A 26,703-nucleotide genomic window follows, 5' to 3' on the forward strand; every position below is an offset into this window, starting at 1 on the left:
TAATTAAATGTTTATTATACTTATAACTTGTAGCTATCGTTCATAATAACGCAATCATACAATGAGCTGTACAATGAAACCAATGGGTATTTTAATCACAAATTCTTATCATATCGTTGCCCTCCCACCGAGTCGGTTGATAAATTTAACTTTAAAACTTTTAATGACTGGATAAAGTTTATTTTAATATAAGTTTCTTTCAATCAAACAGTAAGTCTTTATAATATTATTATTGATAACAATTAATAATAATAAGAGTGAGTTAATAATTAACAAACTAAATTAAACGGTAAGTACTCATTAACGTGGTAATTAAATAATCAGCAAGTTTTATAATAGCCAGTACTTGGTATAGCAGCTAGTTTGTTTCCTGTTTTATTTTCCCGGAAGCGACATATTTAGTACAATAGAAACATATTGCGTTTAGTATTTTAGAAATAATCTATATATACGACGATGACTCCATGTCATGACTTACGCTCCTCGAACTTCGTAGAAATGATTACGAGTATTAAACGGTCAATAGAAAAATACATTTGTGGACTGTGACCGTTGATACAGCCTTTTATTGCTCTGCTCTTTATCCTCATTTCATAATACCATCTTCGTATCGATTTTTATCTGAAACTCAATAGCCGATGCAACGACTGCAAAACTATACCATCAACCACACCAATAAAATATACTCGTCTGTGGTAAATTTTATAAATGTAATGTTTTTTTGTGTTCTAGTTTCAGGTCGTAGTAGGGTAATAACTACCAAGCTTTTTAAGGTACTTAGTATCTAGAACACCCAGACTGAACTGGACTGTAATATAGTAATGTATTACGTCAACTAGTGAAATAGTCATCTATCTATGTATCATTTGGAGAATTTGATGGATTTTCCAGGCATTTCTATGTGTTCAAGAGGGCTTTTGTCGTTGAATTTGGTGTTATTAGAAAAATTAAGACTATAAAAAAAAAGTTTTTTTTTTTTTGATTAATTTTTTTACATAAAAAAAAAAAATTTTTTTTAATGAATGAAAGAAAAAATTATATTAAAAAAAATAATTGTTCAAAGTTAAAAAAAAAATTTTTTGGACGGTAAAATAATCTATATATAATTATAAAAAAAAAAAGTTAATTTAAAATATTACTGTTAAGAATAATTTTAAGAGTATTTTTTTTCTTTCTTTTGTTATTTATACATTTTTTCCACAATAGATAGAAAAGTAACGCTTGTTAAAAAATAATGAAATGCTAAAAATAAATACTTGTCCTAAAAATTTAAAATTATTGGACAGTTGCATAGCGACTGCAAGGTATCTAGTAATATTTTATTATAATTTAATAAAAAAGTAAAAAGTTTTTATTTTTTGTCGATTAATTTATTTCGGGCCGACGGATCAATGAAAATAGGGGTACGTGGCCTGCGTCGTAGGGCAGCGCACAAAGTCCTCAACGAGGGTTGGTTGTTGCTATTGGATTTTCACCCTTGAATAAAAATCTCTGGCCCTTGGCCGTAGTCCTCACATCAGTACTACGTATTTCTTATAGTATTGGATATATTGTTCCAATAATAACGCTAATAATCGTGCTAAATACAAACTGTTTTCTCAATAAATACAGGCTATCAAAAACAATAAGATTACCGCGATATCATGCGAGTAGCGGGAAATTTGATAATTGTTTATTGCGTTTAAAAGCCAGAGTGTTTTGGATTTAAACAACAACAACGTCGCCGACAAAGTTCTTACACAGTGAAGTTTTTTGATTTTATTTTTAACGTTGCGGCCGTCTCTTACATTGGGCCTTAAACGTTTTTTCTAAATTGTTGTTATTATTGTTAATGTAAGCGATGGCTTAAAATAAAACGTTCTCTTTTATTTATCAGTACAATATAATATAATATATTATCTGTACACATATAAATAAAAAATTTAATATCAACAATAGTGGGGAAAGACGGCATTGTTGAACAGTGTATGCTGGTTGTCTTGGCAGCTGTTCTGGTGGCTGACTACGGCATACTGTATAGGTAACAGCTAAAGAAAAGCTAAGTGGAACTGAAAAACTCTGGATTGCACCTTTATTCGACGCCATTACAACCGAATAGCATTTACCATCTACCCAGCATACCATTCCTAAGTTAAACAAAGTGAAATGTGCGAATTTGAAAATCACAAACTTAACTGATGAAGGCGTTTCATTTATTAGTGTGAAACGTTTTTAGTTTTTATCTTATTATCATCTGCAAAATTAAGCAAATTTATTATTTTACTCAATCATGCTTTTATATTGACTTAAAATTTTAAATTTATTTTAGTTTTGTTTATTATTTTAAAAGTGTTTTACAATTTATTTATTATATACTCACAACTGTTTGGATTTGAGTTCATCTGAAGGGTATGTTCTCATATTATTTTTTAAGTAATAACACTTATACCATTTAAATAAAATCTCACCTTCTATTTTTGTTATCTATTTATCGGTTATCTTGTTGCTGGTTGAAGAATTTACAACCAAATATTTCAAAATATTTAGCTTATCAATCGGCAAATGTTTAATTAGTGTTAACCAATGCTCCAGTTAAAACAGATGGTTGCCTCATAATCAAGAAAAAAGTAAAAAATATACAAACTGAAATATGTACTGACGATAAGATTAAAAAATCTTGAACTTTACGATTTAAAAACTTTAAAAATATATTTTGGTAGATGACTGAAGCCCCTAAAATGAAAGAATCAAAATAAAAAAAAGAGCCTGCCTTCCAATTGACGCAGCCATATGTAGCGTTTTTTTATCGTTTTTAAAATTAATAAAAAAATATGAAACATAACGACAAAAGGAAGGGGGCGTGAATAAATTTTAAATAATAGTATGACTGTATCATATGACTACATATGCATACATAAATATATGTATATATGTGCGTTTCCTGGCCTCACCTTTATACAAAGAACGTGGGTTTTGTATTTACAATTTACAAGCTATACAAGGGGACTTTGTTGGTATCTTCCTTTTTTATCACTCATTCCCGTTTGTTGGTGCTGTCTCTATTACACTATCGAATGTACGCTGTTGCCACGCGCGGAATTAAATAACAAAAAAACCAGGAGCGGCATATGTGAAAGTTTTTAAAATTAACATTAAATAGTTAAAATAATAATGTTTAAAAGTATTTTACTCATTCCTAGAATTTGAAAGTTAAGAAGATTTACATCTGCCGGAATCAGCTCAGACATTGCGTTGAATTTGGACTTTTTTAATTCAAATAAGTTTCATTGAGTTGGCAATTGAGCCAATTGACCCTACATTCTTCATTTTTAAATGTAATGGGTTTTATTTTTTAATCATTTTCTTTTTCTTGCTCCGTACTGAGAAAAATTTTATCTATCTTTATCATTGAATTCTGTTTAAACTGGTATTGAAGATAGAAGGATCGACAAATGCTACTTCAGTGGAATTCCATTCTAAAATCACTGGTCTTCTCGCGTCACTTGCCTGTAGTCTGTAGCTGTGTTGGCCCCGGTTTTGAATGCCTGTAATATATAAATACATATAAATTTTCTTTGTCGGTATGGTTATTTAGTAAGAGTGTGTTAGTACCTGTCTGGCGCCTTATGGTACATACTAAGGAAAGATAAGCCGTGATCACGCTTTGAGAACGTGAACATATGAAATGACTAACTTTAAATATCCATGTATAAGGTATATATGGGTAAATATGTCCATTAACATATTTACATATTTCAGAACCGAAGATAGAAAATAGTCAACCTGAATCAAAATAAAAAATGATGATGAATAGTGCTTAAGATTAATGCAAAATTTAACTAAACTTAAAATCTGGCAACGCTGTAATGAATAAAGGAAGAGCGAGGTACCAGGGCCGTATTTTTCATAGTCTGGAACGCTGAGACTGAAACTTATATAAAATGAAACTTGTGTAGTACATATAGTACGTCCGTAGTATATAGTACACAGTTAGTATAATGTTTGGACGACTGGACGTTTGAACTGAACTTGGCGCCAGACTCTATCGAGTCTGTGGATATGCAATGAACTACTATAATGAGTAAACGGTACGAGAACATGAAAGAGTGGGAAAAGAAATATCTAGAGGGCAATGCGATAGAAGAGGAAGAAAAAGGACAAACGATGCTTTCTGAGGCCGTTTTCGTATGAGGCTCATTGTATGAGTGCCAGCTGTGCTGTGTCGTTAAACGTGAAACAAGGTTGACTGGAAAATGGATTATTGTACATTTTTGTTATAACTTATGTTGATTGTTATTAATATTATTATTATTTTTATGTATGTGTACGTGTTACTGTTGTTAGTATGGTCAGCTGTTTTTTGTTATAAGCATTTGAAGGTTAGATTTTTGTATATATTTATTATACATACTGATAACACCAGCAATGTTTTTTATTTCTAAATTAACAAATGATGATAATTACTACAAAAGTAGCTGACGTTGAATAATTTTTTGGAGTTTAAGTAACATTATTTTTCAACAAGAATAGCGATCAAGAGTGTAGATTAAAATTTTTAAAAATTCTTTGCCTCTAAAAATAACAGGCACTGGATTATTTATAATTTTGATGATTAATTACATGAAAAAAAAAAAAAAAAAAAAAAAAATTATTTTATTACTTCACAATTTTTTATATCATTATTGAGTAAAAAAATGTATTTTAATTGTCTTTGTTTCTATTTTTAGAAAAACAATTGAATTAAGTGTAATTAATCTTAACCTGACGCGCAACGCTTTGACAATTGAACTATAATCAATTTAGTTACAAAATATATGAAATTAAGTAAATTACTAAATTACTTTCAGTAAAGCAATGAATGTCAATAAAAATAAACGCAGCGTGGGCGTAGCATGGGGTACATATACACACATATCTGTATACATCCACATATAAGAACTTGTAATGATGGGAAAAATTAAGATCTGGGAGGGATTCGACGCGCAATCTAAGACGTAGTTACGCCCGCGTGGATTTGAATTGCCTTGAACAACAATCTAAATTTTAGTCAGTTGATGTCAGACCAGTCAGACTAAGAAATGACGCACATTAATGCTGTTTTTGTCGAAATGTTTTGTATACGTTTTATCGCTAATATTTTTGATTATATTTGACATTTATTAGTACGTATATTAGTTCCTAATTAATTTTTTTATATTTAATGAGTTAGTTTAAATTAATCATTATATTTGGGTCATAACAAAGAAATTAATGTCAGAATAACCTCTGTTTTAATTGGAAATTTACTTTTATTTACCGTTACATTAGATTAGTGGAATAATAATTATCTAATCACATCACAAAAAAAAAAAAAAAAAAAAAAAAAAGAAAAAAAAATACAATTAAACAATTATCTAGCGATATACTAATCGAAAAATAATTTGTGATTACAGAAATTGAAATTCAAAGTGTCTGATTTAGTTATTGAAACAAGAAATAAATTATTGTCACCTGCAGCATCATTTTCATCTTCATCAAAAATGACGGACTTTATTAGAAATAATCTGCGTGAGAACTTGCATAATTTAAAGTCTACGGCAAATCTGCGACTTCCGTCAATTCAGCCGGCGTCGCAGTTACCTAACAATAATAATAACAACAACAATAATATCTCGTCCGACGAAGTGGATAATCGCGAGTTTCCACGGGCAGATTACCGCCTGGAGTCTGTGAGACTGCAGAGCTACACCAATTGGCCTCTGAGCTTCATGGACCCTGCGAAATTGGCAGCCGCTGGATTCTACTATACGGGCCACAATGACGATGCCAAATGCTTCGAATGTGGGATCGTAATACGCGAGTGGGTAGAGGGCGACAACCCGATGTCGGATCACCAGCGTTGGCAGTCCAATTGCCGTTTCGTAAGAAAATTGCCCTGTGGTAACGTGCCGATTGGTGTTGATCCAAGTACCGTTCCGTCAGTGAGTCCTAGAAGCCGTGACGTATGCGGTCGTTATGGAGATGAATTCCGGCCTGACGCATCGCCAGACTTTCGTTCTGGCCAGACAGAATTCCAGTTTCCCAGTTCTGCTAAGTTGGGAAGTCAAAACCTCGCCCAGCCCAAAGGACCGGCACATCCGGAATTCGCGAGTTACGACGCCAGATTAAAAAGTTTTGAATCATGGCCCAAATCTATGCCACAAACCAAGGACCAACTTGCTGACGCTGGCTTCTACTACACCGGCACTGGTGACCAAACTATCTGCTATCACTGTGGCGGTGGGTTGAATGACTGGGAGCCCAAGGACGATCCATGGTTCCAGCACGCCAAGTGGTTCAAAAAGTGCTACTACGTCCTAATGGTCAAAGGCCAAGACTTCATCAAAAGCGTCATTGGTCAGCCTGTCGCACCACCTTCTCGTGAGGTAATTATCGTATTTATTTATTTATTTACTTATTTATTAGTTGATCTACAAAAAGATATTAATGATAAGAAGAAATGTACATTTGATTAATTAATAAGTTGATTGTTTTATTTATGTTTATTGTAGGAGACGATGCAGATGAATTTGTCCAGCTACATTGAAAAATTAAAGCCACCAGCGAGTATTGAGAAACCAGAAGAAGAACCCGAGAAGAAACCGGAGGCAGAAGTTAAGCCGGTCAACAAGAATGCGGATGACGCCCGTATGTGCAAAATTTGCTATAACGATGTATTGGGGGTGGTGTTTCTGCCTTGCAGACACATGGTGGCTTGTACTAGGTGCGCGGCGAGTATGACTTCTTGTCCGGTGTGTAGAGAGCCCGTCAGTATGACAGTACGTGCTATAATATCTTAGTACCTTTACATCAGCACTATTCATTATATCCTAAAATTATTATCTATGTAAAAATTTTAAAATTTAAAATTAAGATATTTAAATTTAATAGTAATTGAAAATTATTTGAAAAAATTAAATTTAATCAAATGAAATTACCGCGTGACTCATGACGTCTTGTATGCGGGTAAAATTCTATGCCAATTTGAGATATAATTTTCTTTTGATGTGAAGAAATGATAAATAATATATAAGGTAAAAGCCCCAATATATGATCATGTATATTTGTGAATATAGATATACAAATACATGGAGTGATCATATACTGGTACGTGATCATCTATTGGGGCTTTTACCTTATACATGAGAATAAAACTTGCAGTAATGCATTGTTCGTAAGATAATGAGACATTACTAAGTCGAAAACTATTTGCCTTGTAATAAATGTCTTATGTAAAGAATATAATTACAATTAATAATTAAAAAAAAATAATAATAATAACAATAATCAATTGAAACGTTTACCCTTAAAATTATAAAAATTGAATTTTTTTTTAAATTTGTGTCTTGAGTTTGTTAATATTATTTTTGTATTTATGGATTAATTTAAAAAATTAGATTTTAAAAATTTTTTTTGATATTCGTTTAGATATCTAAGTACCATAGAATTGTACCTGCATAATGACATCTAGTCATGATAGTATTACGCGTTACAAATCCGAAAAATAATTTATTTATTTTTTTTGTCGAAAGTTTTTTCTTTGTTTAATCGTTTAGAAATAATAAAAGAAATGAAAATACACTTGGTTCATTATCATTTGTATATGTGATTATTATTATTATTATTATTATTGTTATTATTATTATTATTCAGAATTCAATTAGCGTTGAATAAACTAACCGGAAGCGCCATAAATTAAATGGTAATTTAATAAAAAACTTATGTCGAAATGAACAGAAGTCAGATTTCAATTCCAATGACAGTTCTTTCAAAAGAAAAACTAAATAAAATGTATAAGGTACAAGATATTAATGAATAAAATGAAAATTTATTTTGTTTAAACTTATTGTTTATTTCAGTTTTTAAGAAATTTTTTATTAATTACCTATTAAGAAATTACAATTATAATAGTAATAATAGCAGTAGTGATAAAATCACAGTGACATGAGATTTTTATAATGAATAACATAAATTAACAAAGTGGACAATTATGTCTACGCCAGTGAAAGATTCGGTTTAACGATAACCGATTTAAAAATGTGAATTGTGACTCATGAAAAGGAATAAATCAGACTAAAACGCGTCATAACACGCTGAGTTTTCGAAAACATTATTATTGCTATTATTATTATTATTATTTTAAATTTACATAATGTGTATATTTGTATCATTTCTCTTACATAACATTATGAAAAATGTTCCAACGGCCAATCCTACAAGCATCATATAAGTTGCCATTTTATACAATTAAAATAACGCATGAAAATAGTATTGAAGTAATTTAGAAATAAATACTTTGAACTTATGATTAAATTGTTTTATAAGAACTCTTCTAGCAATAAGAAATAGTAATTTAGATTATCTTTTTTTTTATGATTATATGGGCTTAGCGGGTAATAAAAGAAAATCATGTTTTGTAATATAAGAATTTTACTCTTAGTTTAATTCGCAAGTGATCTAGTGATTTTATGTGACTTATAATATCGTAATATTTTTTTTTTTAAATAAATACACTCATCTTAAATTATCTGCTATTGTAAGAAAAACAATGCAATTAATTATTAATAGAAACAAATTGAAATTCAAAATAAATTTAATAATAATTTTATTTTGTACTTGGTGAAATAGTTAATGATGTTATTTAGTGGCGATTATTATGATATTTTACAATTAAATTTCAATATACCGCCAACAAAACAATTAAGTACTGAAAGAAAGCTTCACGAATAATTTATTTGTAATAAAAGCGTACGTGCAATTAGATTGATTTGAATTTCATAAAATCCGATTTAAATAAGAGTAGTTTTGTATTTTGCTTTTGCGAAATCAGCTAAAATTTATTTGCAACATGATACTGAATATAAAAATAACTAGGACGCATTAAATTACAGACAACGTAATAAAAATGAATTCATTTGAGAATATTAGTTAAAAAATAAAAATGAATTAAACACCGTACTGGTCCGTGAAGTTTTCATATTTATCGTATTTTTTTATTGTATATTTTAAACTAATGGAAACTATATATTATTTATAAATTTTTTTTTGTAATCCTTTTAAACTAATAATTGAGGAGTAATTTTTATTAAAAATTTTAAGCATATTGGTGCCGGGAATAGAAAAATTACTTAGTTTTTTTTTAATAATTCTAACACTAAACAAATGATATACACTGTATACAATTTTTAATATAAATTGTAGAATTAATGATTAAAATAATTATACGATAGATTTTAATATTAATAATTAAATATTTACTGACAGTATTTTTTTTTTATAAATAATTCCGTTTAGAATTTCTTTTATTAACAAATTGAAGTTATTTTCGTCTTTGAAGAACATTATCAAACAAATTAATAATGAACTAATCAATAATTGATTTAATAATTTAATTTATAAACTCTAAAAAATGAAAAAAAAAATATGGGTGTAATGAATCTATGCGCGAAATTTATATGCATCGTAATATCTCTTTTGAAATGTTAATTTTAGAAAACTTTCATAATTTCTATTTTCATTAATTTATATAAATGAAAACAAATAACTTACATAAACTGTTTTATGTAAAATTCTGAAGACTCGGCAGATTCACAGAATAAGGAAGTTATTATGAGAGTTACAAAGCAGCATTTTTAGGAAGCATATTGCGATGTGGAGAAAATTTATTTAGAGATGCGCTTAAACTAAAAAAAAATCATAGCATATCACGTAATATTTTTAACTATTCATTAACAGAAAAAAAGTATTGTCGATATGAAATAACATCGTCAAAATAACATTAATAGATAAATATAGATATATAAATTTATGATATAAAATGTATAGAAAAACAAAAATACTAATGATTTATAAATAATAAAAGTATAAGGAAATATTTAATGTTGAGTAAACCGTGTTGCATCTGCTATTAATTTCTGTACAAATGAAAATTTCTGTTAATGAATTATATAAATAACTATTAATTCTTTTTTATAATGCATTGTATGTATCATTTAATCATCTGTACATGTATAATTACATATTAAAAATAAATCAGTTTTCATAAACTGAATAAAATTTACAGGATAACTCTAATTATTTAATTAAATATATATATCCTCAATAATACGTATAATGTAAAGATTAAAAAAGTAGTAGCGAAACGAGTCTTAAAAGGACTCCGAGGTACGCCCTTTGAGCAGCATTCCCGGGCTGGTTTGTTTTATTTTAATTTTATAAATTAATCTTAAAGAAAAAAGTGCACCAGGATGAACCGGTATCCCAAGAGTTTGTGTGGATGCTGTATCATATCCTGTACAGTCAACGCTCTCTGTATTTGACTCGCCCGTACAGGACCATTCTCTGTATTTGACTCGTCCTTGTCCATAAGAGCTGTGTAAAATCGTCAAATATAGAGGAAGAATGTGGTCAAATACAGAGAGGTCCAATACAGAGAGCGTCGACTGTAAAGACTGAAGCAAACTGGAGAAAAGCCCGATGCCTGATGGAGGCATACGTAAGATCTGTGTTTGGTCTTTGGTCTCGGTCAGCCCTTACATTCCATTTGACTCGAGGACTCGTGGGAACAGTCCGCACAGACTAACACAGCGTGTGTCTTAAGTACAGCAAAGTATTATATTAAACAAGCAGCGAGAGCATATGAGTTGAGGTTCAGAGTAGAGGAGAGTTAAGTTTCAGAGAGAACAATCTCCATGGCCTGTATTGGGTATGGCTGTAATAGCAGCAGCCTCTCTCACGGGTCCATGTACTTTATACTATACTTTGTACAATCTTGTTCAGCTCTCTCTCTCTCTCTCTTTTTATCCCGTGTCAGTTCGTTCAAGCCTGTTTATATCTACTTACACTCACGTTCAGAGGGTATTTATAATTTTACTTGTGTATGTCTGTGCACGTATACTTGGAATAGAGAGTTTGCTGTTCAACAGTCAACACCCGGATTCATTCATGTATTACCAGCAATATCCGGTCGCGCATTCCACTAGAATGAAGGCATCGCAATCCTCATTCCAATATATAATAACATTCTATTGACTATCATCTTTCACAAATATTATTGCGTTAGAAAATATTATTTTTTACATAAATTTATCTTGATTTTGTGACTTGGTAACTTGCCTTTTGGGTTTATGTTGAAAATTTTAAAATATCTTTATTATTGAGGAAATGTACATTCATTTATTTTCATGAGTAGTTTTGGTTTTACATTAATGACAGAATAAGAATTCTATCAAAGCCAAATATTTATCAATTATCAATCGAATTCAACAAGATCTTCAATAAACTATAGTACTGAAATCAGCAGACATCTGACAAATTTATCGATTGTTAATAAAAATTCATTATGAAAAAAAAATAGTTTTAAATAATGATAATAATTTAGTTTAGTTTAGTTTAATTTAGTTTCATAATAATTTAGTCGTTATAAAAATAAAAAAAAAATTGATAGATGTCTTTTAATTTCAGTTTCATGGAAAAACTGTGTATTTTCCGCTTATATTAGATGAAATTATAGCTTTCGGCTCTTGGTTGATTTTAATTGTCAATTGATTTGAAAAATATTCGTTATTTATCACCATTTTGTATTCATGCAATTAAAATTCTATGGAATAAAACAAAATTTTCCCAACTGTAGAATATTCTGAAACAAAAATATAATTCTCAGCAGTATATCTGTACTGTCATACAATACTTACAGTTGATTTTTGAACCGTCTTCCAGACTTGTTTATCAGATATATATTATTTCTTACATGACGGCACTACAAGGTTTCTTAGAATATTTCTTCCGAATATTTCTGTCAGTGTCCGTAATGTTTATTTTGAATGTCAGTGTCTTGATTCTTGAGTATTCCAAATAATAATTCTGAAAATAGCCAACTAGACATCTGGAAATTATATTATTTTTATTAGTTGACTGTCTATTATTAAAAAAAATTATTCAAAACACATGCATAAAGTTGTGTAATATAAAAGTGCTTAGCAGACATAACATTTTCTATCTTCCCGCTAAGAAAAGTAAAAATTTTCGAAAATCGAGACGTTATTGATTTTACAGTCAACGCTCTCTGTATTTGACTCGCCCGTACAGGACCATTCTCTGTATTTGACTCGTCCTTGTCCATAAGATCCATAAGATTCATAAGATCCATAAGAAGAGCTGTGTAAAATCGTCAAATACAGAGGAAGAATGTGGTCAAATACAGAGAGCGGTCAAATACAGCGAGGTCCAATACAGAGAGCTTTCTAGGACCTCAAAACGTCAAGATCTGATGAGAAATCGATTTTCAAAAAACGAGGTAAAACCAATAACTTCCCGATTTTTGAAAATTTTCAATTTTTTTAGCGGGAAATTAAAAATTATACAGATCAAACTTGAAAGTTTTTGTTTTTGTTTTTTTTTTTTAAAAAAAAAAACCGAAAATTTCTTGATGCTCGAAATTAAAAATTTTTGTCTTTCTCTATGTAAACATTTGATCTTAGAAACGGAAGCGTCCCTTAACATTTTGCAAGTCATTTTTTGTCGCTAATTCTTTTTTTGCAATAATAATTTCAGTCAGTTTTTTTGACAAAATTTTTTTGTTTACTCGTATTTCTTCAATACTTAGAAATTACTAAAACGGTATTTTTTTTATGACTGAGATGAATTTAAAAAAAAAAAAATGTCATTCGGCCTCACCCGAAATGGAAGGTAACTTTCATGTGATATGAGATTTTCTTTATTTATGTTATTTAATTTGTTCAATAACAAATGTTTATGTAATTTTTAAATTTTCAATCCGCGATAACTTTTAAACGAGTTAACCGATTATCACGTAGTTGACAACAGTCGATGCAGTTTTTTTAATTCTATGATGAATTTCAAACAGTGAATTGATCGGATAAAAAATTTCGGAATTTGTTTGAAAAAAACGCTTTTTTCGATTTTTTTCGTCAACGATATCTCACAAATGAATCAAGCGATTTTAACCGGTCCGGCGGCGATCGACGTAGTTTTTTGATGTTAAGAGCTGATTAGTTTTTGGAATCGGTCGGTAAAGCTGTTCAAAAGTCATTCTAAAAAAACCACATTTGAAAAAAAGTTAATTATTTTCAAATTTTTCAATGGCCTATAAAATTAATAAAAATCTTCATAACGTATAAGTGTTATAGGTCAAATTGAAGGTAATATAATCAGCTTCACCATGAAACTTTCAGAAATGAGCTCTTTTCTGTCAGTCAAAAGTTATTCACGGTTAAAGTTACAAAACTTGAATTTTACAAAATTTTGAAAATTTTAAATGGCCGCCATTTCTAAACTAATTGACCGATTTTACTCATCTTCGAACTCGACCTCGGTAATTACCCAAAAAATATGTGTACCAAGTTTCATCAAGATCGGTTGAAAACTTTTCGAGATATCCTGATGACAAGGCTGGTTATATTACACACACACACATATATATATATATATAAATTTTTTAACCAATGGTATTTGTGGAACCTACTCGACTAATTATAACATATGATAGCGAAATCAGGTGAAAATTTCACCTTGAGGACTAATGCAATAGTTAGATTTCTAAAGAAATCTACCTAAAAAGATAACATTATCTTTGCTTTTGAAAGACTTACTGGACTTGAAATAAAAAAAAAAAAAAAAATAGGAAAACGGTTGACCTTAGAAGCTATCCCTGCAACTTCCCGCTAATTCCATACGTAAATGCTCAAAATTACACTTATTACGTTTTTAAGATCTTCGAGCTCAAGAATATAATTTTCGTGACATTTTGAGTTCTCCAAGCTCAAAAAGATAGCTGATCTGTGCTTTGACAGAGAGAGAGAGAGAGAGAGAAACACACAGACATACGGAAATCATCGCGGAAACATTCGGGGAAGCTTCCTAGGACCTCAAAACGTCAACATCTGTTGAAGACTTGATTTTCGAAAAAACCAATAACTTCCCGATTTTCGAAAATTTTCACTTTTCTTAGCGGGAAGTTAAAAATTATCAAATAAATGGTCTCAAGTTAATTATTTTTAATTTTTGCTTGTTCTATATTTCTTTACGATTCATATGCGTAATCTGAAATATATGTTGTTGTATTTGCAGGAAAATTCCTGATTAATTCAATTATAGCAATATTAAGCTATGTAGGACAATAATCTGCACCATTTTTTTTCAAGTAAATAGTTTTAATCATTTCCTTTTGAATTTCCCGCTCGCGGAGAAACACAAATTATTTTTGCGCATGCGTCTTTTGACACTGAATTCAAGTGGTGGGGCGAGGCTGTGGTAAGGATGTGTTATTGTGTTAGATACTCACGAACGAAAAGAGATAGCTGTCAGTAGTCTGTCTATAAGTGTCAGCTGCGGTTTTATCGTTTTTATACTCACAACTGTTTGGACTTGGGTCCGTCTTTTACATTGGATCTTTAACATTTTTTTTTTTAATTGTTGTTAATGTAAGCGATGGCTTAAAATAAAACGTTCTTTTTTATTTATCAGTACAATATAATATAATATATTATCTGTACACATATAAATAAAAAATTTAATATCAACAATAGTGGGGAAAGACGGTATTGTTGGATTGTTGGACAGTGAATGCTGGTTGTCCTGGCAGCTGTTCTGGAGGCTGACTACGGCATACAGTATAGATAACAGCTAAAGAAAAGCTAAGTGGAACTGAAAAACTCTGAATTGCACGTATATTCGACGCCATTACAACCGAATAGCATTTACCATCTACCCAGCATACCATTCCTAAGTTAAACAAAGTGAAATGTGTGAATTTAAGAATCACAAACTTAACTGATGAAGGCGTTTCATTTATTAGTGTGAAACGTTTTTAGTTTTTATCTTATCATCTGCAAATTTAAGCAGATTTATTATTTTACTCAATCATGCTTTTATATTGATTTTAAATTTTAAATTTGTTTTAGTTTTATTTATTATTTTAAAAGTGTTTTACAATTTATTTATTATATACTCACAACTGTTTGGATTTGAGTTCGTCTGAAGGGTATGTTCTCATATCATTTTTTAAGTAATAACACTTATACAATTTAAATAAAATCTCACCTTCTATTTTTGTTATCTATTTATCGGTTATCTTGTTGCTGGTTGAAGAATTTACAACCAAATATTTCAAAATATTTAGCTTATCAATCGATAAATGTTTAATTAGTGTTAACCAACGCTGCAGTTAAAACAGGCGGTTGCCTCATAATCAAGAAAAAAGTAAAAAGTATACAAACTGAAATGTTGAGAGATGATAAGATTAAAAAATCTTAAACTTCACGACATAAAAATTTTAAAAATATATTTTGGTACACTGAGAAAACAGTTTGTTTGGCTCAAATGCGCAGATTTATTTGAAATAAATTAAAAATATATTTAATGTTAACAAATTTCTTTTATTCAAATATATATATTACTTTGAATCAAATACTACCTCGTTTTGGTTTATTTACATAACTGAATCGACTCATTTATTTCATTTAAATAAAGATTTGTTAACTATTAACAAATATCACTTTAAGTAAATTACGCTTGGTGTCGCTACGGTCGCCACTGTTATTTCTCGACGTGATTTGTAAAAAATAAATAATGAAAATTAACTCAGTTTACAAATGTATTTTGTTTAATTTTTGTAGAAATAAATAAAATAAAAAATAAAATATATATATATATATGCTTAGACAAATATGTATTGAAATAGTTAACTATAATAGCCATTAATAATTATGTTGCTGAAGTTAGCAGACAGCTGTCAATTTTTTAAATTTTTATTACAGATCAACGATAAAACACATATTTTAATGCACTTGTAATTTTTTTTTCATTTGTAGACGTGGAACTTTTTAATTAAAATTTTTTCGTGATAATTATATTATTATAAAAGTCCTAAAAATTGACAGATGTTTGTTAATTTATGAAAATTAAGTTAGCCGTGATCTAAAAATTTTTAGAATTTTTTTTATTGAAAAAATTGTTACAAAAGAAATTTTTTTAAAAAACTTCATTCGTAAAAACTTGAAAAATTATAAGTGCAATTTTAAAAAAATATTTTCTAGATCTAATTTAATAAATAAAAAAAAAAATTAAAAATTAAAAACGTCGACTAACTTTATAGTATTATTGTTAATTTCAGTATAATTAATAATTCCAAAAGAATTGCCCATTTAACCCCAAACGTTCGATATGTCTACTTTTACTACTTTCCTAACCTAAAACTAAAAATCATTGTTTTGAGTATGTATATTCAAACATACCATTTATTTATAGTTAACAAATCTGATTTGGTTGAAATATATCATTGTTAGCACCAAAGAAATATTTGTTAACTATAAACAAATCTGGATTTCATTCAAATATAAAAACGCATCTATAATCATCTGTCTTCAAGTATCGGGGAGTAGTTTAACAATAATAGAGCTTCATTTATAGTCGGACGAGGTATCGCCAGACTCAGTTCAGATAGCGACGAACTACTTTGCTGAATGTGTGATTTTTCAACACATTGTTGTTGGTTCTAGAAAAAAAGACGAATTCAAAATTCAAAAAATTAAAAATAATAATTGAATACCGAAACGAATAAAAACTTAAAAAAGGCCATTCGGCAGCCGAAATGGAAGTAGGTTTTTCAAATAAAAAAAATTGATTTTTAATAAAATAATATAATAACACTGATAATGTATAACTTAATTCATGAATTAAAAACAAAATTCAATAATAAATTTAAAACTATTTACAACAAATTTTGGAAAAAAAATTATCTTGTGAAGAAAAAGTTTCTCAAATATTTACCAAAGAATTGCACAGATTATAAGATTTGAATTATAAATGTCCAAATTTTAAGTAACTGCTTAGAAACAACAGTTTTTTCAAGTTAATCAGAATTTTGCAACCGGATAAAATTTTAGTTGAAGAAAACAATGGTTAGAACTAATTTGTGACATATTTACTGACAACCTACCCGAAAACATTACACGAAAGACTGATCAATATCATAATTATTGAATTTACATCATGATTAAGCTATGATGTAGACAATAATCCTAAAACGGCTGCAACAGTAAAAATGTTTCATTAAACGAACTCTAAAATGAGTAATATTGAGGCTACTACTACTTCTAAGTAGTGAAAATTGAAGCTTATTAAAAGAGCTTTACGATGCATTTTACCGAATTTCAATATCTTGTCTAGTTCAGTAATTATACCAAGTTGAAGTAGTAAAAACATCAATTTTTACGATTTTCAAAATTTCAAAATCCTGTCATTTCCAAATTACTCGCCCGATTAAGCTCATCTTCGAACTTAACCTTGGTCTTGATCGATAGATAAAGCATGCTGAGTTTGAGAAGAATCGGTCATAAATTGAAAACGCTATCGTGCTGACAAGCCGCGTTATATCGTATAAATATATATATATATATATATAAATACATACATATATAAACTTTTGAACTATATATATTTTCTGACTCAGCTCGACAAACTAAGTCAGAAAATGGCTAAATTTTTGAAAAGTTGCGCCATGAAGACGGCTGCAATAGTTAGATTTTTATAAAATCTACTAAAAATACCTGTAAAGCTATCGCTTTCGGAATTGTCAATTTCTATAGATACGGTAATAATATTTTGATTATTTTCAGAACACTCATTATCATTATTTTCATTATCATCACTTTCATCAGAAATATTATCAGCTCGGTGCTGAAGTAATTTTTTATAACATGAATTCCATATTTGGTCATCAGTCGACAAATCGTGTCCGATTGCTAAATGCTCTGGTAAATTTCGCCAAGTTATTTTTATCTTATGTTTTTCCGAATTAAATAGATTACAACATCGATCGTAAGACTTTGGCATTGTAATCGCTTGTAAAAAAAAAAAAATAAAAATATTTTTGTCAAGTAGTGAATACTTTATTTAGCAATATTTGATCTACGTGATACGATTTACCCATCAACAATACAATTTATTCTTAAAATATAAATAATCTTCAATTTATTTAAATAAAATAGAGATGATACCTTCTTTACCGATAATCGAGAGTTTATAAATTATCATGTACTATCAGCTTATTTTTAAGCTTAACTAGAATTGAATTTGCGCGCGCAAGCGCGCGCCTCATATTTATTGTCATGATATATTTATGTGTCGTTTATGTATATTATATTCACTTTCAACCAATCAGAATGAGAATAAATATTTTCAACCAATCACATCACGAATAGATTGGTTTCACATACATTTCATCTCAATTTTATTATGGGATTTAATTTTATTATGGGATTTATTATGGGATAATAATACATCCAAACACGAATGCACTCTTACGGGAACTTCCGAACTGTACCGATCAGACCCGATTTTTTAAATTCTGACCCCCCTACTTTACTATTGCGATGAGAAAATATCTCACAGAGTTAAGGTAGTTGTTGCGTGATAGGCATTTCAACAGAAAATTATGAAATTTTTTTTATTGAAAGATAAATATATTAATAATTCACTACCAAAATTTCAGATCAATTGACCGCACCGTTTTTGAGTAATTAATTTTCGAAATTGTATCTTTTACACGTAGAGGTATAGAGAGATGGTAAAGTTAGTATGAAATCTTCCGTACCACTCGAGTGGGCCAAAGATTTCATACTAACTTTATCATCTCTCTACACCGCTACGTGTAAAAGATGCAATTTCAAAAATTAATTACTCAAAAACGGTGCGGTCAATTGATCTGAAATTTTGGTAGTGAATTATTAATATATTTATCTTTCAATAAAAAAAATTTCATAATTTTCTGTTGAAATGCCTATCACGCTACAACTACCTTAATAAAATTTATTTTATTTTTTTATAGTATAGAACAATTAAAATAATAATATTGCAATCTGAAATAATATTAATTTTTTGAAAGATAAAAAAAAAATCACATAGTCATTCCATTTGAAATTTGAAAGAAAATTTGAGTTATTGATGAATGTGAGAGAAAATCTCATAGCGAGAGTGCTGAAGAGTTAAAAAGATTTTTTTTGATAAAACGTAACGCCATCTATGAGATGTCTATGACAGACAGTTCTACAGTTTTCTGTAAAAATAATAGTTTAAGGCGCCATCTGTTAGATACTCATAAAACTTATATTCAATAACAATGGTCAATATTGATGATCTGTTTATTGTTAACTAGCAGTCCGTCCCGGCTTCGCACGGGTATTTAATAAGAATTTCAACATTAATTATGATGTAATATAGCCTATGTCACAGTAAAAGAATTTTTTAAATCGGTTCAGTAGTTTCGGAGTCTATTCGATGCAAATAAACAAACAAACAATTAAATCTTTCCTCTTTATAATATTAGTATAGATTATTAATTATTCAGACCATGAATCGAAATAAAAAGTCCTATCTTTTAAGTCTGACCAAATTACATATAATTGCCAACTTTCATGATAATCAGTTTGTTGACTTGGCTAAGAGTTCATTGTAAACATACATCATGACACTGGATTTTTATATATTAAAATTAAAATATATGTGTGTTTCCTGGCCTCACTTTATACAAAGAACGTGAGTTTTGTGTCTACAATTTACAAGCTATACAAGAGGACTTTGTTGATATCTTCCTTTCTTATCACTCATTCCCGTTTAAAGGTGCTGTCTCTTTTCCTTCTGCAGCTCTCTTATTACACTATCGAATATGCACTGTTGCCACGCGCGTAATCAAATAAAAAAACCAGGAGCGGCATATGTGAAAGTTTTTGAAATTAACATTAAATAGTTAGAATAATAATGTTTAAAAGTATTTTGCTCATTCCTAGAATTAAAAAATTAAGAAGATTCACATCTGCCGGAATGAGTCCAGACATTGCGTTGAATTTGGACTTTTTTAATTCAAATAAATTTCAGTGAGTTGGCAATTGAGCAAATTGACCCTACATTCTTCATTTTTAAGAGCGGTTGATAGTTGATTCTCAAACGAGTTTTGTTCATGAATGAGATAAAATTTTGAAAAAAAACGCTTCGCTCTTCGATAGATAATTAAATTATCTATCAAAAAGCGAAACGCTTTTTTAGAAAATTTTCATTTATTTATGCATAAAATGCGTTTTAAGATTCCATAAGTTGTACAAGTATGACAGAGATACTTTCGTTTGTCCAATAGAGGGTGAGAGAGAGAAAAAATGTAAATCCTTTTTAAATGAAATGTGTTTTAGTTTTTAATCATCTTCATTTTCTTGCTCCGTACCTAGAAAAATTTTATCTATCTTCGTCATTGAATTCTGTTTAAACTGGTATTGAAGATTGAAGGAGCGACAAATGCTACATCAGTGGAATTCCATTCTAAAGTCACTGGTCTCCTCGCCATCACTTGCCTGTAGTCTATAGCTGTGTTGGTCCCGGTTTTGAATGCCTGTAATATATAAATACATATAAATTTTCTTTGTTGGTATGGTTATTTAGTAAGAGTGTGTTAGTACCTGTCTGGCGCCTTATGGTACATACTAAGAAAAGATAAGCCGTGATCACGCTTTGAAAACGTGAACATATGACATGACTAACTTTAAATATCCATGTATAAGGTATATATGGGTAAATATGTCTATTAACATATCTACGTATTTCAGAACCGAAGATAGAAATAGTCAACCTGAATCAAAATAAAAAATGATGATGAATAGTGCTTAAGATTAATGCAAAATTTAACTTAACTTAAAATCTGGCAACGCTGGAATGAATAAAGGAAGAGCGAGGTACCAGGGCCGTATTTTTTATAGTCTGGGACGCCGAAACTCAAACATAAAATGAAACTTGTGTAGTATAGTACGTATGTAGTATATAGTATATAGTATATAGTATATATACTATAATATACAATGAACTACTAATGGGTAGACGGTACGAGATCATGAAAGAGTGGGAAAAGAAATATCTAGAGGGCAATGCGATAGAGGGGGAAGAAAAAAAACGAACGAAGCGTTCTAAGGCCGTTTTCGTATGAGTGCTAACTGAGTTGTGTGTCGTTAAACGTGAAACAAGGTTGATTGGAAAATGGATTATTGTACATTTTTGTTATAACTTATGTTTATTGTTATTAATATTATTATAATTTGTATATATTTGTACGTGTTAGTGTTGTTAGTATGGTCAGCTGATTTTTGTTATGAGCATTTGAAGGTTAGATTTTTGTATACACTTATACATACTAATAACACCAGCAATGTTTTTTGTTTTTAAATTAACAAATGATGATAATTACTATAAAAGTAGCTGACGTTGAATAATTTTTTGGAGTTTAAGTTACATTATTTTTCAACAAGAATAGCGATCAAGAGTGTAAATTAAAATTTTTAAAAATCCTTTGCGTCTGAAAATAACAGGCACTGGATTATTTCTAATTTTGGTGATTAATTTACATAAAAAAAAAATTTATTTGATTACTTCATAATTTTTTATATTATTATTGAGTAAAAAAATGTATTTTAATTGTCTTTGTTTCTATTTATAGAAAAAAAATTGAATTAAGTGGAATTTGTGTCCTAACCCGACGCGCAACGCTTCGACAATTGAACTATAATTAATTTAGTTACAAAATAAATTTATGAAATTAAGTAAGTTACTTAATTTTTTTTTTAATTTACAGGTCTTGATCACATTTTAACTAAAAAATAATAAATTTTTATGAGTACCATGATAAAAAAAATGACCTATGAGTAACTGCTGAAATTTATCATCTAATGATTCGTAATTTGTAGCCGAAAAAATAAAAAATTTCCATCAGTTGTTGTCAGTGCCATGATACGAATCATCCTGACGCGGAGACTAACGAAACAATACTGATTAGCCTCGCCTAGCGTTTTTAACGGGCCTACGCGGTTTCTTTCCTTTATACGCAGCGTGGGCGTAGCATGGGGTATATATAAACATATATCTATATGCATCCACATATGAGGACGTGTAATGATGAAAAAAATTAAGATCTGGGAGGGATTCGACGCGCAATCAAGACGTAGTTACGCCCGTGTGGATTTGAATTGCCTTGAACAACAATCTAAATTTTGTCAGTTAATGTCAGACTAAGAAATGACGCACATTACTGCTGCTTTTGTCGAAATGTTTTGTATACGTTTTATCGTTAATATTTTTTTAGTTTATATTTGACATTTATTAGTACGTATATTAGTATTTAATTAATTAATTTATATTTAATTAGTTAGTTTAAATTAATCATTATATTTGGGTCATAACAAAGAAATTAATGTCGGATTAAACTTTGTTTTAATTGAAAATTTACTTTTATTTGCCGTTATATTAGATTAGTAGAATAATAAAAATCTAATCACATTATAAAATAAAAAAAAAAAAAAAAATAAAAAAAAATACAATTAAACAATTGTCCAGCGGTATATTAATAGAAAAATAATTTGTGATTACAGAAATTGAAATTCAAAGTGTCTGATTTAGTTATTGGAACAAGGAATAAATTATTGTCACCTGCAGCATCATTTTCATCTTCATCAAAAATGACGGACTTCATTAGAAATAATCTTCGTGAGAACTTGCATAATTTAAAGCCAACGGCAAATCTGCGACTTCCGTCAATTCAACCGGCGCCGCAGTTACCTAACAATAATAATAACAATAACAATAATATCTCGTCCGACGAAGTGGATAATCGCGAGTTTCCACGGGCAGATTACCGCCTGGAGTCTGTGAGACTGCAGAGCTACACCAACTGGCCTCTGAGCTTCATGGACCCTGCGAAATTGGCAGCCGCTGGATTCTACTATACGGGCCACAATGACGATGTCACATGCTTCGAATGTGGAATCATAATACGCGAGTGGGTAGAGGGCGACAACCCGATGTCGGATCACCAGCGTTGGCAGTCCAATTGCCGTTTCGTAAGAAAATTGCCCTGTGGTAACGTGCCGATTGGTGTTGATCCAAGTACCGTTCCGTCAGTAAGTCCTAGAGGCCGTGATGTATGCGGTCGTTATGGAGATGAATTCCGACCTGGCGCATCGCCAGACTTTCGTTCTGGCCAGACAGAATTCCAGTTTCCCAGTACTGCTAAGTTGGGAAGTCAAAACCTCGCCCAGCCCAAAGGACCGGCACATCCGGAATTCGCGAGTTACGATGCCAGATTAAAAAGTTTTGAGTCATGGCCCAAATCTATGCCACAAACCAAGGACCAACTTGCTGACGCTGGCTTCTACTACACCGGCACTGGCGACCAAACTATCTGCTATCACTGTGGCGGTGGGTTGAATGACTGGGAGCCCAAGGACGATCCATGGTTCCAGCACGCCAAGTGGTTCAAAAAGTGCTACTACGTCTTGATGGTCAAAGGCCAAGACTTCATCAAAAGCGTCATTGGTCAGCCTGTCGCACCACCTTCTCATGAGGTAATTATCGTATTTATTTATTTATCAGTTGATCTAAAAAAAAATATTAATGATAAGAAGAAATGTATATTTAATTAATTAATAAGTTGATTGTTTTATTTATGCTTGTTGTAGGAGATGATGCAGATGAATTTGCCCAGCTACATTGAAAAAGTAAAGCCACCAGCGATTATTGAGAAACCAGAAGAAGACCCAGAGAAGAAACCCAAAGAGAAGGAACCTGAGGAGAAGAAACCAGAGGAAAAGAAACCAGAAGCAGAAGTTGAGCCGGTCAACAATAGTGCGGATGACGCCCTTTTGTGCAAGATTTGCTATAACTATGAATTGGGGGTGGTGTTTCTGCCTTGCACTCACATGGTGGCTTGTACTAGGTGTGCGGCAAGTATGACTTCTTGCCCGGTGTGTAGAGAGCCCATCAAAATGATAGCACGCGCTATAATACCTTAGTACCTTTACATTAGCTCTATACTTTATATCCTAAAATTATTATATATGTAAAAATTAAAAAATTGAAAATTAAGATAATTAAATTTAATACTGATTGAAATAATTTGAAAAAATTAAATTTAATTGAATAAAATTACCTCGTGACTCATGACGTCTTGTATGCGGGTAAAATTCTATGCCAATTTGAAATATAATCTTCTTTTAATGTAAAGAAATGATTAATAATACATATACGTAAGTATAATACTTGCAGTAATGCATTGTTCGTAAGATAATGAGACATTACTAAGTCGAAAACCATTTGCCTTGTAATAAACGTCTTATGTAAAGAATATAATTACAATTAATAATTAAAAAATAATAATATTAATTATGATAAATTGAAACGTTTAACATTAAAATTATAAAAATTGATTTTTTTTTTGAAATTTTTGTTTTGTGTTTGTTAATATTATTTTTGTATTTATGTATTAATTTAAAAAATTAGATTTTTTTAATTTTTTTGTTATTCGTTTATATATATCTAAGTACCATAGAATTGTACCTGCATAATGACATCTAGTCATGATAGTATTACGCGTTACAAATCCGAAAAATAATTAATTTATTTTTTTGTCGAAAGTTTTTTCTTTGTTTAATCGTTTCGAAATAATGAAAAAAATGAAAGTACATTTCGTTCATTATCATTTGTACATGTGATGATTATTATTAATGTTATTATTATTATTATTCCGAATTCAATTAGCGTTGAATAAACTAACCGGAAGCGCCATAAATTAAATGGTAATTTAATTAAAAACTTATGTCAAAATTAACAGAAGTCAGATTTCAATTCCAATGACAGTTCTTTAAAAAGAAAAACTAAATAGAATGTATAAAGTACAAGATATTAATTAATAAAATAAAATTCATTTTCTTTAAAATGTTTATTTCAATTTTTAGAAAATTTTTAATTGATTACCTATTAAGAAATTACAATTACAATAGTAATAATAATAGTGGTAATAAAATCACAGTGACTTGAGATTTTTATAATGAGTAACAAACTAACAAAGTGGATAATTATGTCTACGCCATTGAAAGTTTCGGTTTAACGATAACCGATTTAAAAATATGAATTGTGACTCATGATAAGAAATAAACCAGACTAAAACGCGTCATAACACGTTGAGTTTTCGAAAACATTATTATTGCTATTTTTATAATTATTTTAAATTTACATAATGTGCATATGTGTATTATTTCTATTATATAACATTATGAAAAATGTTCCGATGGCCAATCCCACAAGCATCATATAAGTTGCCATTTTATAAAATTAAAATAACACATGAAATGTGTATTGAAGTAATATAACTTGCGATTAAATTGTTTTGTTAGAACTCTTCTAGCAATAAGAAATAGTAATTCAGATAATCTTTTTTTTTATGATTATATGGGCTTATCGGGTAAAGAAAGAGAATAATGCTTTGTAATATAAGAATTTTCCTCTTAGTTTAATTTGCAAGTGATCTAGTAATTTTATGTGACTAATAATATTGTAATATTTTTTTTTAATATATCTACTCATTTCAAATTATTTGCTACGGTAAGAAAAACAATGCAATTAATTATTAATAGAAACAAATTGAAATTCAAAATAAAATTAATAATAATTTTATTTTGTACTTGGTGAAATAGTTAATGATGTTATTTAGTGGCGATTATTATAATATTTTACAATTAAATTTCAATATACCGCCAACAAAGCAATTGAGTACTGAAAGAAAGTTTCACAAATAATTTATTTACAATGAAATCGTACGTGCAATTAGATTAGTTTGAATTTTATAAATTTCGATTTAAATAAGAGTAGTTTTGTATTTTGCTTTTGCGAAATCAGCTAAAATTTATTTACCGCATGATACTGAATATAGAAATAACTAGGACACATTATATTACAGACAATTTAATGAAAATAAATTCATTTGAGAATATTAGTTGAAAAATAAAAATGAATTGAACAAAGTACTGGGCCGTGGAGTTTTTATATATGTCGTTAAAATGAAAATTATTTTTTTATTGTATATTTTAAACTAATTGAAACTATATATTATTTATAATATTTTTTTTTAAATACTTTTAAACTAATATTGAAGAGTAATTTTTATTTAAAATTTTAAGCATATTGGTGCCGGGATTATAAAAATTACTTTTAATAATTCTAACACTAAACAAATGATATACAATGTATACAATTTTTCAAATAAATCGTAGAATTACCGATTAAAATTATTATACAATAGATTATAATATTAATAATTAAATATTTACTGACAGTATTTTTTATTTATAAATATTTCCATTTAGCATTTCTCTTATCAACAAATTAAAGTTATTTTTGTCTTTTAATAGATTCAAGCTACACGTTTTTAAGTACATTATCAAACGCATTAATAATGAAATCAATGATTAATCTAATAGTTTATCTAAATGACCAACACGATTTACTCTCTCCTAATTGTAAGCTCTAAAAAATATGAGTGTGATGAATCTATGCGCGAAATATTTATGCATCGTAATATCTCTTTTGAAATGTTAATTTTCGAGAACTTTCATAATTTCTATTTCCATTAGTTTGTATAAATGAATAAAAATAGCTTGCATAAACTGTTTTATGTAGAGCTAACGTGATGTAAAATTCTGAAGACTCGGCAAATTCACAGAATAAAGAATTTATTATGAGAGTTACAAAGCGGCATTGTTAAGAATCATATTACGATGTAGAGAGAATTCATGCTAAGATGCGGTAAAACTAAAAAAATCATAGCATATCACGCAATACTTTTAAATATTTATTAACAGAAAAAAAATAGTGTCGATATAA

At 29.4% G+C, this 26,703-nt stretch overlaps 1 protein-coding gene and 3 long non-coding RNA genes across 12 annotated transcripts; 3 read left to right on the forward strand and 1 right to left on the reverse strand.

Annotated features, from left to right (window-relative positions):
• Positions 1-37: 37 nt before the first annotated feature.
• Positions 38-3,990, reverse strand: LOC123259506. Of its 5 annotated transcripts, none has more exons than XR_006508257.1 (3): positions 3,592-3,802; positions 2,931-3,524; positions 38-621 (listed from the first exon to the last, which is right to left on the reverse strand). It is a non-coding gene; the product is annotated as an uncharacterized LOC123259506 (long non-coding RNA). The 5 variants fall into 5 exon arrangements; XR_006508256.1 differs by lacking the exon at positions 38-621 and adding an exon at positions 1,846-2,712; XR_006508255.1 differs by lacking the exon at positions 38-621 and adding an exon at positions 3,870-3,990 and having other exon boundaries at positions 2,929-3,524; positions 3,592-3,762.
• Positions 245-950, forward strand: LOC123259507. The gene is made up of 2 exons (XR_006508258.1): positions 245-289; positions 733-950. It is a non-coding gene; the product is annotated as an uncharacterized LOC123259507 (long non-coding RNA).
• Positions 1,490-25,390, forward strand: LOC123259503 (baculoviral IAP repeat-containing protein 7-B-like). Of its 4 annotated transcripts, none has more exons than XM_044720057.1 (4): positions 1,490-2,388; positions 5,412-5,621; positions 22,620-23,390; positions 23,505-25,390. In XM_044720057.1, the coding sequence occupies exons 2-4, from the start codon at positions 5,499-5,501 to the stop codon at positions 23,835-23,837; spliced, it is 1,227 nt and encodes a 408-aa protein (XP_044575992.1). In that variant the 5' UTR covers positions 1,490-2,388; positions 5,412-5,498; the 3' UTR covers positions 23,838-25,390. The 4 variants fall into 4 exon arrangements, with proteins under 4 accessions (XP_044575992.1, XP_044575989.1, XP_044575990.1 ...); XM_044720056.1 differs by lacking the exon at positions 1,490-2,388 and adding an exon at positions 5,034-5,141; XM_044720054.1 differs by lacking the exons at positions 1,490-2,388; positions 22,620-23,390 and adding an exon at positions 4,225-4,358 and having other exon boundaries at positions 5,418-6,383.
• Positions 14,246-22,500, forward strand: LOC123259505. Of its 2 annotated transcripts, none has more exons than XR_006508252.1 (2): positions 14,246-14,998; positions 22,419-22,500. It is a non-coding gene; the product is annotated as an uncharacterized LOC123259505 (long non-coding RNA). The 2 variants fall into 2 exon arrangements; XR_006508251.1 differs by lacking the exon at positions 14,246-14,998 and adding an exon at positions 21,028-21,159.
• Positions 25,391-26,703: the final 1,313 nt, after the last annotated feature.

This window comes from Cotesia glomerata, linkage group LG2 (genome assembly GCF_020080835.1).
Source record: "Cotesia glomerata isolate CgM1 linkage group LG2, MPM_Cglom_v2.3, whole genome shotgun sequence".
Lineage (NCBI taxonomy): Eukaryota > Metazoa > Arthropoda > Insecta > Hymenoptera > Braconidae > Cotesia > Cotesia glomerata.